The sequence below is a fragment of the Anarhichas minor genome, unplaced genomic scaffold (genome assembly GCF_050575085.1).
Source record: "Anarhichas minor isolate MPS153535 unplaced genomic scaffold, ASM5057508v1 ptg000058l, whole genome shotgun sequence".
Classification (NCBI taxonomy): domain Eukaryota; kingdom Metazoa; phylum Chordata; class Actinopteri; order Perciformes; family Anarhichadidae; genus Anarhichas; species Anarhichas minor.
In genome coordinates this window covers 7485706-7500361 of record NW_027466504.1, presented here as the reverse complement: position 1 = coordinate 7500361, position 14656 = coordinate 7485706, and the positions used below count along the sequence as shown (strand labels likewise).

At 43.9% G+C, this 14656-nt stretch overlaps 1 protein-coding gene across 1 annotated transcript in view; it reads right to left on the bottom strand.

The window, feature by feature from the left end:
* Positions 1–14258, bottom strand: part of plpp4 (phospholipid phosphatase 4) — a 36302-nt gene extending 22044 nt beyond the window's left edge. Inside the window, exon 1 of the mRNA XM_076077142.1 lies at positions 14048–14258. Coding sequence (XP_075933257.1) covers positions 14048–14136 — 89 coding nt within the window. The 5' untranslated portion in view covers positions 14137–14258. The remainder of the gene's footprint in view (positions 1–14047) is intronic.
* Between the last annotated feature and the right edge of the window lie 398 nt (positions 14259–14656).

The window sequence follows — 14656 nt, the reverse complement described above, 5'->3', positions numbered from 1 at the left end:
AGAAGCTGAGCATTCATCAATATTGATGGCATTATATCTGCTAGCGGTCTGAGCCAAACTCAGAGAGCCACTTATTAAACTGCAGTCACGCAGCATTTATCTACAGGTGCAGGAGGCCACAAAGCAGCTTGAACACTGCGTAGCTCACTTAGCAGACGGTGCGCGTGACCTTCACCTCTCAAGAGAAATTAAAAACACCGGGGGAGCTTTGCCACGTCCGACGGCACGGGGGCGCAGAGCCCCACACGTGGAACAAGAGGTCCATTGGAATGTCTCAATAGTCGGCTCGGGGCTAGTCCTGTCCCTCCTAAATGGTGAGGTTAAGCCGTTTTCCTCGCCTTGTTGCACTTCCCACCAGCGCGGTTCACAGGTTGTGACTGCCACGGTGCCTGACGCAACCCAGAGACACATTCAGAAGGGATTGCAGGCCGGCATTGTGCGCGTTCACATTTGATTGCATTTGCTCTCTCCCTAGTCGCACATTTGGCAATCCAGGAGCGAGCTGCGTGCGTTCAGCTAAGGGACCGAGGGGAGAAGACTTGGAGCCGACCATCTGCCAGATTATTGGACAGAATGTGAAAATAAATTTTTTTTTTCCCTCCAGATCGGAGGTGGGCAGTCATCACTGCCATGTCACCCCCCCCCCCCCCCCCCCCCCCACCTCCCCTTATTACTCCAGTCATTAAATCATCGAGCAGGGCGCTATTGAAAAAGTGACTCATGAGATTTACAAGCCATTAGGATGAGAGGATGTGTAGAGCCCTGAGGGAAATTCCCATCCTCCTCTGTTCACTGCATCTTCTGGTTCGTTTACCACTGGTAAATTCCCATTCCTCCTCTTACCCGCCATTAAATCCAGCTGGAGAATTGAGCTGGTCAATAAAAGCTAAAGGGTCAGTGGTGGATGTTGAGAGCTTGGGCCTCGATATGTCTAAAAAAAACAAATATATATCGGAAGAAATGTGAGGAGGAGAGATGTAAGCGGAAATAATAAGTGATGAAGAGAGAGAATGGTGGAGCGGACTGTTGGCCGGCTGTGTGGACAAATTATAAACACTGATGTTTAGTGTTAACGGTGCTATGGTATGAAGATCATAACACAGTGCATATATTAATGTTTGCATGAAGAAGCAGAGGGGCAGGATGGCCTTCAGGAGTAGTACTAAGATACTATGAGTCAACATCATTCTAATGGAATGTTAGTAAAAGGTATTAATAAAGGAGCAGGTTGACGTTTTGGGAAATAAGCTTGTTCTCTTTCTAGAGGAAAGCTAACAAGTGGTCTGTTAGCTTAGCATAAAAACAAGGGTGAAACATTTCGCCTGGCTCTGTCCAAAGGTAACAAAATCTGCACCAGCACCTTTAAAAAACACCTTATGGAGAGTGGTATTGATCTTCTTAACTAACAAGAAAAGCCAATAAGCATATTCCCCAAGTACACTTTCTGGAATACTTTGTTCTGTGTTGTACTAACCTAGTAAAGTGAATCAGAAACACATTTTTTTACCCAAGTCCATTAGGCATATATAAATGGGTACATTTTCACGGAGCACATCAGCTCACGTCAGCTTTTACGGAGTTCTGCGTTCTGAGAAATGTGCTGTCCCAAAGTCTCAACCTCAAAAAGAGAAATTCATAATAATTGGTGGATGGGAGTCGCGGCAGGTGAGCCGAGGTTTCTCACAAATCCCTATCTTACACAGTCAACACTGCTGGAAGGGGAAAAGTAGCACAGCACAGGTTTCTGCTTAAGTTTCCCCTTTCTTACTCCACACAGAAAAAAATACTTTTCCTGCAAAATCAAATTGAACTCCTCTGGCACGGCTGGATTAAAACAAAGACAACTGGGCATCTGTGATTTAATAAAGAGGTGCTGCGATTCGATTAGAGGTGGGTCACAGTGGAGAAAGAGGGGAGCCGACCGATCGACGATACGTTCTTGATTTAATTATGTCGCTTTATTTCATTCATATCGGACCCGAAGACCAGAGCACAGCACTGCTGCCTTGACAACTAATGTGCACTCATGTGTGGTGTTGATTGCGGGGGGGGGGGGGGGCCTGGGGATAAGAGCGCTTTTTAGGAACGGCGGTTTCAATCAGTAACAATCTACTGGAGGATTCCCATTGGATTACAGAGACCTATAAAATCATGACATTTGAGGGTTTGTTTCTGATGGAATTGGACCACCCTGCAGGGGTATTTTGTGGAAACAGAAGTTATTGAGCCTGGAGGTCAGGTTGAGTTATGGGTGATGGGTTTGAAGGCTGAAGTTTGGAGACAGTACTGAGACCGGAGGACTGAGGTCTTTGGGCTAGAAAAAAAAGGAAACGGATGGGTAAATTAAATTGTTAGCCAACAAATGAAGTCACACACCTACGCTCTTTATACTAATATCCTCATCTGAACTCCCCATACAGCAAACTGCATAGCGAATGTAATCATATTCGATCCACATAATTAATGCGAGGTGTTCAAGAAGACATTATGTGTTTTCCGAGAGGCGTCTCGTACTGTACTGTCAGGTCGCCTCTCTCTCCGTCTCTGTTTGTGTTGGCGGTTACAGTCCCGGCCTCTGCCGAACGTGTGAGGAATGCACAGCACCGGTCCTGTCAGACGCAGGGGAGAGGGGAGAGGGGAGAGGGGAGAGGGGGCTGGATAGAAGCTGAGTGACACTCAGCTAGCGCCGGCCTCCCTGGAGATATCCCTTCTGAAATTTGGCAAAATGGGCGAGAAAAATAAGGAAAAAGCCATCCTTTCGTTTGTCACGCTGTACACTCTGGTGGAAAAGGCAGGGTCATTTCGATTTTAATTACCCATTCACACCGGATAATTTCAAGAATGTGTATTAAAGAAGCCAGTATGAGAATGAAACGAGGGCTGGCTTGGTCAGACTACGGGTGTCTGTCCGCGATAAAGGTCCTGGAGACACGTGGAGAAAGGTCAGAGGCTCATATTGGAGACCGGCATTAGGAAACGCAGTGGTCTGAAGCTGGCAGGACATGGCCGAGGGGACACAGATGCATTGGGGGAATTAAGGAAGCATGGTGGTGGTGTGTGGGGTGTCGTGGTGAGATAAGTTTCCAGCCCACAGCAGGAGAGAACCGAGCCAGGTCTGCTAAGAGCAGATGATTTGCCAGCAGGCTTGTCAAACGCTCCGCAGGTCCGAGGCTCATTTTCATTGAGCCTGCTGAGTAAAATCATCGACTTTAACGGCCCATTGGAGTCGGCTCATCAGATCTGGTGAGCTTTCTCTCTCTCTCTCTCTCTCTTTCTTTTGTACAGTGGAGGAAACTGTCACCCTTGGGTGCTCATATAAAGCACTGCGGTGCACAGGAGTCGTTCTGTAATGACGTGTTGTAGTTCAGTGTTCTGCTGTACCTGACTTTGCATCTCATATACATGAAGCCATTCATTTCATATATTTTCCCTCTAGGACTGGTGGTGATGATCAATCTCATCATCTAACTCTCTGGAAGAAAGCAAATAAGACTTCTTACCAAGATTGCTGAACTACTGCTTTCACTATGAATTACAGTATAGGTCATATATTCCACAGCTTTCTTAAAATGCCTCTGGTTTTGGCAACATTTCATTTTATTGAGGCAACCATTTATTAAAAACGATGTCATCTCAGTCTATTCATGTGAGTTAAAGATTAGCTTCTCTATAGAAGCCACATTCTTAGTAACTGCCAGTAATACTTGATGTTTCATTAATGTTTTAGATCGACACTCTGCAGTCAAACTCCACTGTTGCACAAACAAGATGCATTATCAGGCTGATTAACAGTGCTGATTTGTTGTATGGTCGATTGTTCCTTTAATAACTGGGATATAATCAAACAATGTGCACCTGCTCTATCTAATTTTATTCCAGCTACGCTTACTCTGTAATTATCCCGCAACCTTTCGATAAACCGCACTCACCGGAGGGTGAATACACAAGGGAGTTGTGTGTGAATCAGTTAACTTTGAAATGTTTAAATCTACAGGACAAATCGTTTGTTTGTCACTTCATTCGCTTTGCTTTGAAATTGATGATTATAAAAACATAAAAGAAACAGACCTGCTCCGGTGCGCATAACGAATCCTGCAGGCTGAATAATTGACATCTGTGGTATCACCTAAAGGTGCACTGAGCACGGCGAAAAACCGTCATACCATGACAGTAAAAGAGCGTATACTCAAATAAGGTAGAATACAGTTTCTGTAACAGTGAAACACTGTAAATATATCAGCCAAAATAAAAAAAATGCATTTATGTTTTGTAAAAAATACATTTTACCACTGTTAAATGTACTAACCATTTTGCTGATTACGGAAATATACCGTAACATATATACCAGCAAACACTATCGTTTTCTTTTTACAGAGAGTGTTTTCAAATCTCAGCAAAAGGTACTGTACTTTGAGCATGTGGGTGCCTTTGCTTGTGTGTGTAGTTTATTAAGTTAAGGCATAGGCTAACTGTGTTTGGAGTGTTGGAGAAAAGACAGAGGAAGGGAGGGAGGTAGCGAGATTTACTCATGGACACCCTGATCCCTCACACTGGCAGGCAGTGGTGTTGGACACAAATATGGGCCTGGGACACAACGGCGACATTTATCAGTGCTGTCATGCTCATTGCTCATCCCAGCGAAATGTCAGAGTCGACAGCAACGGGAGAGAGAGAGAGAGATTCCAGCCTCGTGGTCTTTATTTGTCCAAAGCCAGGGTGAACATACACAACCCTCAACAGCGTCTGCAGAGTGCTGAAGCTAGTCATTAGCAGCATCAGCAGCCAGGGTGCACTAATAGATGCACACACACACACACACACAGAAACAGGTAACCGTGTATGCATTTTGTGCACACACACAACAAAATTACACAGAAAATTCGATACACAAATAGTGGCTTTTCCTCAGAAACGTGAACAAACACAAAAACACAGTGATGTTATACTTTCATGGATCTATAATGACTTACAATACATCTGCTGATCTAGAACGTGTATATATTGAATGTTCTCTCTCTCTGACACTCTCACTTTTCTATCCTCGGGCTGTTTGAGTTTCTTTGGCCACGGCTTGAATTATTTTTCTTCCTCTTAGTTGTTTGATTTCTGTCAAGCACTCTTCTCTGGGATGAGTCTGGCTACCATTTGGATTTTCTCTCCAGAAAATCCCCATGTCATCTTGATCTTTTTTTACTCATTATCTTGAGGATGGTGATGTTGTTTTAGAAGCCGCAGGGCTTTTTGCACAATTCGGCATGAGCAAATAAACAATGCCCGCTGATGTAAAAATATTCCCACTGCACATGCAAGTACAGTGATGTAAGCATGAATCACTGCCCTGCAAGTGCTTTCTTTATATTCTTTTAGGGAACAGCTGGGTGGAGCCACGTGGGACTTGTAGCCCCCTATTTTATCGTCAGACACATGCAGAATATTGTCTCCCAATGGACAGACGTGTGCTGTCGGCTAAAAAAAATGAAAGTATTGACCTTTGACCTTGGCTTTAAACCAGGTGTTTTCAAACTGTGAGGGGGGGTTGCACTAAGGACGTGGAGGGAAAAGGTGAGATAAAAGATAGTTTGCAAGGTGAAAGGGACAGGTGCATGCTGGTGTTCTAAAAACAGCAGGATGTTAGTTCTTGTAGGTGTGCCGCAGAGTCATCATGACTCAGTTGAATCTGAACACACAGACAGGATACGCATATATTGGGATTCAGCGCGACTTGCACTTTCTGAGGATTTAATCATCACCACAAATAAACGTCAATCAGAAAGAGAAACTTCTTATAACCCCAGAACTTGCTTGGGAATCATGTTTTAACATTTTCTTCAGTATCAGTGACAGCTGTCTGTACATCCAAGAAGGCCACACTGCAGAAAGGAACCGCAATTAAATAATGCAGCATGTTGTTAATGGTACCAATTTGTCAAAATGTAAGCTAAAAACCCTTTGGTGCATGTATTGTACAGCTTATACGTAGTCACCTTGAGAATTTGGAGTTTGCCTTTATTACACAACCATAATCATAGTCGAGCTGTTATCCGGTGTGCCGTCCGCTGATCAAGCTTCCTCCTGCTGCTGTCAAGACTAAAAACCTCTGTACGCGGGTCGAAATATAACGAGCTGTTGCACCTGGAGGGTCTCGTCTTTCCATTTGTCAATAACGCCCGCGTCTGTTCCCAGCGTTCGGCAAACGTTGTGAAGCTGATTTCAATTTAATGAACTCAAAACACAACGGCTGGTGACCTCTAAGTTATACAAGTTGCCAGAGATGTGTCTCTACCTCTTCCCTCTAGGCGACTGTAACATAAAGTGTTTGCTGCATGTTATTCACCTTGCTGTGTCGGAAAAAAAGTGAGCTATGACTACACCGTCTAAGCTTAGGAAACCACGGAAAGAGTCTGGTCTGACAGCAAAACCCAGGGGCCTGAGAAGGACACACACTAACACACACACACACAGATGAAATAAAGGCTTTTCCAGGAGGAAAGAGGCATGCTTGTTATATATTTTGAGATTTGGGCCAGAAGACTTGTGTGTGTGTGTGTGTGTGTTGGACAAAGGCTCTTTCATCTCCTCAGCCCCTCGTCTGTCTTTTTACAGATAAGAGTATGAAGCTGGAAATGACAGTAATGGGGCAGATCTAAGGGAAATACCTGAGAAAGGGGCAATGGAGGGAGGAGGTGACAGACAGAGAAAGAGAGAGAGAGAGAGACGGAGAATGGATAAGAATAGAAATATCCCGACGGTAGGAAGTGTAAAGCAGAGCGGGAACTGTCCCTTTCACACTCCGTCCACACCTCCGAGGGCTACGACATTCCCCCCTCAGCTCAGCCTCCACCTGCTGAGCACCAGCTGCGGTTTAAATATCTCATCATAATTGGGGACATTTTTCACAGGACTGGATTGGCTACAGCACATAATATCGGACAGTAGGTCTATATAATATTATTGCCATCATTCACATCTTCTGGGCTTGGAGTTGTTAAAGCGATATCTATTATTCTTAACATAATTTCTGCCAAAGGATCAGTATTGTAAAATTTGATTGTATGATGGTAACAGTTAAATTCCAGCATATCATTTTCCAGCTGAAAATGCCATTTAAGTTAAAGGCCAACAGCCTGAGCACAAGCCTCACTGTGACTGTTGTGTGAATGACTGGATTCTTGATGAATGCCCCCTGTAAACATGGCGGCGTCTGATTCATTATGTTCATTTCAGCTCTGTGGGCAGGCCATTCGGATAGATTTGCCACAAATAATAATTCTATGCCTCACTGATGACTACGCCACACAAATGAGGGAATTGGTTGTGATTTCTTCCACAACTCTTTGCGATACGAGAGCAAACTGGATGTAACAGAAGAGAAAACCAGGGAAATATTCTTCAGATGTGATGTTATGAACTCACAGCAAAAATTATGCAAAAATGTTTGCTTTGATTAATTTCATATTGACCCAAATCTGTCTTTTGACCAAACATGTTATTTTCTGCGAGTCTATACTCTCAGTTGCCAGATCATTAGGTACACTCAGGTAAAACTAATGCAGTCTACAACAGCTGCACCATCATGCAGCTTATAAACTGGCACCTGAGTGTACAGTTGCAACTAGACGAGCAGTGGTGATAACTAAGTACATTTACTGTACTCATGTACTGTCCTTTTAAAGTTTTGAGGTACAGTACATTATTTGAGTTTTTCTATTTCATTCCACTATATACTTCTACTCCAAACATTTATGAGGGAAATTCTGCACTGCTCACTTTATTTCATTTGACAGCTGTAGTTATTAGTTACTTTGAAGACTCAGATTAATAATAAAATAATTACTTTTGCCGCCAGGAGGATCATGCGATCAGTGTGTGCATCGGTGAGTGAGTGACTGTGCAACTCATCGTCTGTCCATGGCTAATCTCGCATTCTGCTGCAGCAAACTGCATAATGTTTTGGGTGATCAATTGGCTGCATGCTCAAGTACCTCTCATAGTCGCCGTGACTCACACTTTCTCAAGACACCTTCTATTACCTGTTCCATACTCATGGACAGCTTGGTTAATTTAAATTTTGCAAGATTGTACGAAATGTCTTCCACGATGGCTTTGAGCTGACGGCCTGCATGCATTGCCGCTTGTTTTTGAGTTTGAACGAAGTTTGTTTTACTTCACCTTATAGCCTCTGGCTGTCTTAACTCAATCACATAATACAGCCGTGGTTGTTGGCAGACACAACTGGCGGAGATCTGCAGTCTACTAAGCGCATCTTTCTAGTTTACATATGAATTATAGTATATTATTATGGAAAGAGCAACCCGGCATGAATATAGAGCATATGCTATTATGCGTAAGACGTTAACATATGCTAATTCGCACTTAACACAAAGCACAGCTCAGCCTGCAGTGAAAGTCAGTTACTCTTTATTTAGTTACGGACCAAAGTATTGACGATCACATCAGGCACATGAACATCTGAACATAATCTCAAGGCTATGCATCCAATGATCGTGGAGGAATTGTCTGTCCTATTATTTTTCTTCCTACGGTAAAATTTCACCATCTAATGGATAAGTTGACCTACAGGGCAACCGCAGTAAACACAGTTTCCCTTTAAGATGAAATGGTAAAAAGAAGACACGGAGAGTAACTGAGCGATCAGATGCCCATGGAGGGATAAAGAGATGGGGTTGGATAGATGACAGCAGGGACAGCGAGACATAATGAGCTGATCAAACGATTGCGGGGAATGAAATGCCAGAGTAGCTTAGGGCGGTGACAGACTGGGCTGTTAGGAAACCCTTGCTGTCTTGCTGTGATAGTCGGCTGCCTCTGCTCTCAATGGAATAATGGTTATTTCTACCACAGCACCTGCAGAGTTTGCTGATCCACGCTCTCCTTCTGCTAAACACAAACAGCTCGGTCCATCCTTTCTTCACATAAATATTCTTCTCTCTCTGCCCTGGCCTTTTTCTGTTTCTGCATTTTTTTCTCATTTATTCTCCATTACTTATTTTTTCCACAGACGTCACTAAACAAATCATTTTTGTATTTTCCCCTCATGCTTTCACCTGTACTCGAATTATTCTTTTGTTTGGTTTAATTGGATGTACCTGAACAGACTGCCGCTTTTCAAAGGCTACTAATTAATTAATCAGGTTGATTTTGCAAAAACGAAGTACAGCAATGAATGCTCGCTCTGTGCCCTTTCAGACGAAGATCAAATGAATGGGCATTCCTGGAGGCCGCAGTCTTTATGGTCATTGTTACCCCTCCGTCTCTGGTCAATTTGTGTCAACGGCATCCGATCCCAAAAGTGTTTCCACGTCGCTCCAGCCACAGTCGAGCCTGTTATCTCAATTTTTACTTCATCTCCGAGATAATGAGGGTTACAGAGTGGATGACCTGTGATTCAGTGCCTCAGATGTTGGCTGCCAAAATTAAGAAACGCAGCGGGAGAATGCACTGGAATAGTCAAACAAACAAGCAGCAGATTACTCTCGTCATTTCTGACCGCAACAGACCAGCAGAATCAAAGCGACAGAGGTGTGTGAGCAACACAAGTATACATTGGAGTCCTTATTCTCACCACCTGATGCTTGATGTTGTACTTTCTTCCTCAGCAGCTCATTTTCAGCTCTTTCTATTAACGTAATCTTGTTTGCCCATGGGTATGGGAGCCATTTGGAACTAAACCATATAGACCTGGGAGATAAAATAAAAAGCTAAAAGCTTTAGGGCTGCAGAGTGGAGTGCCTATTTTGGGAGATGGTGATTGTAAGTATTAGCAACCCCTTTTTCAGGGATTCATATTAAACACTGTTTAATAGAGCTTTAAAGTGGCACTCACAACTGTGGCCTATGGCTGAACATTTTCTCTCAGGGAAATGTCTTTACTAACATCCTATCTTAAAAACCACTGGAATTTGTTCAAAACTGCTGTGAGTGAAGTTTGGGTAAATGTATAACAATACTTTTTTTTAAGTTAGAATCATTAAGGTCTTTATGAAATCAAACAGGTTGCATGTTTCCTGCAATAGTTGTTCAATGCATTAATAATATTCTGTAATTATTTCTCGATATATTGCAGTTTTTATTGACAGTGGCGGAGTCCGCCATTCCCGCACTGAATTCAGATTGTCCACCTAAGCACTAGGGATTTACTTGAACAGGTAAAACTCACTGTTTCCTGTTTGCTTTCTTTACAGGCTATCAAAGACGCATTGCGCTACTGCAAACACAACATCCTGCTGCTGCTGCTTCACATTAAAAGCGTTCAACTGGCAAGCCACAGGGTGGCTCTTATTGTGAAGCAGTCACAGAAAACACAATGTATTTGTCACTGTGGTTAGCACTGAACACGTTTCATTTTCTACATTATTTCGTCAGCCGATCGTTTTAAAATTTTGCAAACGGGGGTATAGGCTAGCTAATGGAACAAGAGGGAGCAGCCACAGTGAGCTGTTTGATGAAGGGCGTGAAGGCATTTATTTAATGAAAACATCAGTAGTTTGGCTGCACAGTGAACAGACAGACCAGTTGCCCTTCTGTTGTATTTCTGACTAAGTAGCTGCTCCACGAGTGCTTGTTGTGCCATTAAAACTGTCACCACGATAACCACGACTGTCGCCAAATCCACCGCTGAAATCGTAAGCATTTCAACGTTAACTTTGTTCATCACTAATCCAATAACAATAGCAGAAATGACTGCAACATTCTCCTTGATCAGAAATACCTTTTTAAGTTCATATCAGACACTGTGACCGATCCTTTACAAAGAGACTTTCTCCTTGAAACCAGAATGCCCCCATCCTTAACATGCATTCTAAACAATCCGCTTAGTCTTAAACAGCCTGAGGCCTTGACATTCTACTCTTCCCCAACATCTCACAGGGCTTTCTGAGGCTTGCCAAGGCTCTGGGCCGTATCCCAGGGCTGCTCCTAAGCCGTCCTCTGAGAGGAGGGGATGATTCGCAGTGTTTTGAGGGATGACCAGTGTTGTTTCAGAGCGCACAACTCGTTTGACGACGACTAGATCCTTATCCTTAAAATTCCAAGAACATGTCAATGTCGGAGTGTATCTAGCTCGTCTCACGTTGGACATTTTTGGCATGCTTCAATGCAAATACATGTAATAAACAAAATTCCTCCTCGGTCACCATAATTCTCTGCGATAAAAGAGTCCAAACTGTGACCCTGTAACCCTTTGGCACAAATGAATCTATTCTATCCAGTTATTCTTCTCAGACTCTTCTCTGGCCAATCGCTCCATCATGCTTTTAGATGGCACTGATTAAGAGTTCCCAGAGTGGTTTTAATCTATCAAATCTTAAAACAATCCGGATCCTGCTAACGCCCTCTGTCTTATCTATCACCTACGTCTGTTTCCTTTCGTCCCTGCGTCCACTTGTTTTGTCTCCTGTTCTCCCTTTAGACAGTATTCTAATATGTACTGGCTAATTCAAGGGTCCACCCACGTGCTGAGGCACAAACACTTGCGTTGATTGATTTAGGACATGAGCTCAGCCACACAACCACATAAGGGAGAAATGACTTCTTGGGTATTTTGCCTAAGCTCTGGCTTGTTTTGCTCCGGCTTACAAGTAAAGTGAAATAGCACCCATCTCATTATCCTCGCTTTCTGTGTTGAGAAGAAAAATAACTTTTTCTTTTTCTCATGCAGTTTTCAGCTTTTGTTGTTTTTTTTCTCCACCATTTTGTTAAATGTCAAAGATCTATTTCCATTTAGATTGAACTTTTTTGCTTTGCTACGGGGAGATATGTGACTCCTGGAGTGCCCACCAAGCTATGATGACTGCATGGCGTTAGCTGTTTGATGGCACAGGGTCGACCTCACGTCACACACTTGGCCCGTTGCTTTAAGGTCAGTGCACCTCCTGAGGCCTGGAACAGCCAGGCAGCTTGGCAAGCAAGGCCAAATAAAAAGTGATATTCCCTCAAAGGCTAGTCATCTTTGACGAAATGTGTCTGTGAATAATGCAGGGAATTCAGGGCACTTTGGTTTATACGGAAACGGTGGTGCAGAGAGAAACAAGAACAGTTTGTGTGACCAACGAGAATTATTTCATCAGAAGCAAAGATCAAAAAAAATGGCAGAACTTGCACATATCTCTTGTTGAAGACGCCTTTCTGATGCCTCCATATCTGCTCGTGAGCCCAAACTAAAGGATTAAGGAACTCAATTTCAACAACCCTTACTTGTCCACAAATATGAAGGAATATGAACAGCGAATGAAAAATAGGTTCCTTCTTTTTCTTCCAAATTTAATACTGAGCTGCAGAGGTAGAAAGCAATAAGATGAATTTCTAACGGTAGAAGCAGGATTTTAAATGAGCATTGGCGCAAGGAAAGACAAGGGAAACAGGGATATTACATATATACTGAGCAGCGGACACAAAACTCTCCTTTACACCTCCAGTGAAGAAAAAAATCAAATCTGATTCTGGTTGACCCCAATTATCCTGCCTTCACCTCGGGCTACTAGGTGTAACAAGAACAGGGGACAGCTGCCCCACATGGCCAGAGAGCAGCTCTCTCTCTCTGATGCCTCAGGCAAAAAGCTATAGCTCAACAATCACTGCCGGTCCCACAGAAATCTATTAGACCAACCACTCCCTCTGTCAAAACATATGATAGCTATTTTGCTATCAAAGATAGAAAGCCCCTCAATCTTGAGCACAGAGGCCAAAAATACAATTAGCCACAAAATCAAATTTGGAATTCGTGGCTCTGTGTTTCACCAGTATGTCTGTGTCACGCTGAGGAAGTGGAACCACAATCAGTTCATTTAATGAGGGCATACTGTACAGTTCGTACAAAGCAGATCAGGTTTACTCAAGATGCCCCTTTGCAAACTTCGGTTTAGGAGCCTTCAGCGTGCTTTCATGAGTAAAACTCAATTCATTACAGCGATCAAGGACTTTGTGACAGGGGCTTCTGTGGCAGCACAGCAGCGAGTTGATGATGATGATGATGATATTGTGTGAAATTTCTTCTTTTTTTTCTGGCTTGGAGCACTCCGTAACGCAATAACAAATCAGCCACAAAGAGAGTCTCGCAGAGGGGTCTGCATCAGTGAGGCACGGTTCATGCTTTGGTCTGATCCCTCCAGGTGAGCCCCCCCTCCGTGTCTAACACCGTGCACCATGCAGCATCAATGCTCTTCTTGGCTCTGCGATCCTTTTAAAGGGTGACAGCACCGCACACATACAGCTGGACCACGGAGCCCGAGGACAGATTTTAACGACAGTGTGAACACAGACTATGCAGACAGCGTTGCTGGTTTTTTGACTTCTTTCTTCTTCTTCTTCTTCTTCTTCTTTTTCTTTTTCTTTTTTTCTCCCACAGATAGAATGAAAGAGCAGCGATGTGTGAGTCAGTTCAGACAACAGGGACCCGGGGCTTTTTCTTAAATCAGATCACATGAAGCAGAGAATAAATAAATATGACACAATCGTGATGCAACAATGCTTAGCGCCCTCAGGCTAGATAAACAAATTAATAATTTATATTTCTGTTCGTTTTTGAAGGGTGCGTCTGAGAGGCGCAACCTTCTCGCAAGGTGTATGCTGCCAACAAACAAAAAAAAGTACTGTACACTGTACATCTCAATGTGTCTGCGTTGGGCTGCTTCAATTAGATCTATTTGTTGTGGAGTGAAGTGGTCGGAGAAGCCGCCTCTGTCCCTCTAACCATCTCTAATCAGCCTCTGTGAGATAATCTGGGCTGTAATGTGAGTCATCAAATAATAGTGTCACGCTGATTCGTGACGTGAAGTGAAACTTGTTTTGTTTTTTTGCAACCTGTTACCGCAGCGTCCGTCTACTGTCCTGGTCGTTTAGCAGCGATGTGCCAGCTCCGCGGCTCAACACGGGGGACCGGCCAGCGCCACAAACCGCCGCAAACGACCCTGAACGCAGCAGTTCGGTGTCTCAAGCACGTTAAAAAGGCACACAGATAACGACAGTCACATCAACCGAATGACATCGCCAGGGCGCACAATGCCAGATTTTCGAGACTTTGCATACTTACACAAAAACTCCGAAAAGCATGACGCGGATGCCGATCTCCAAAGCCAGCTCCCGCACGTTTTTCCTGCGGTCCGGGGGCGACACGTTCATGGTTCTAAGGTAATCCAGCCACGTGAAGTAGACAGCTAGACAAAGGCGTTTTATTTTTTGTTTTTTTCACTTTGTAATCCACATTAACAAAGCGAGTGCTTTCCAGAAGCGGTGAGCTCCCCTCTAATCACGCACGCCGCGCGCCTCCATCGCGACTCGTACGACACCTGAAGCAGTCTCCTCGCCTTCTCCTCGCCTTCTCCTCGTCTCCGCTGCTGCTCTCCCGTGTCTGCTTCGATCCCCCTCGGGCGACGTTTCCTTATTGCAACCCTGTTGGCTGACAGCTGCTGCTCTACCAAGTGAAAGTCTCCTTCCTCCACTCCATCAATTACTTAAACTGGGTTGGAGTTTGGAGTAGCCTAGATATGGGGAAAAAACATGAGAGGTGTGGGTGAATAGTGAGGGTGGGGAAAGGGATGGGAGATCTCTCTCTCTCTCTCGCTCTCTCTCTCTCTCTCTCTCTCTCTCTCTCTCGCTCTCGCTCTCTCATCCCTTGGCTTCATTTTGGAGAATCAGATGA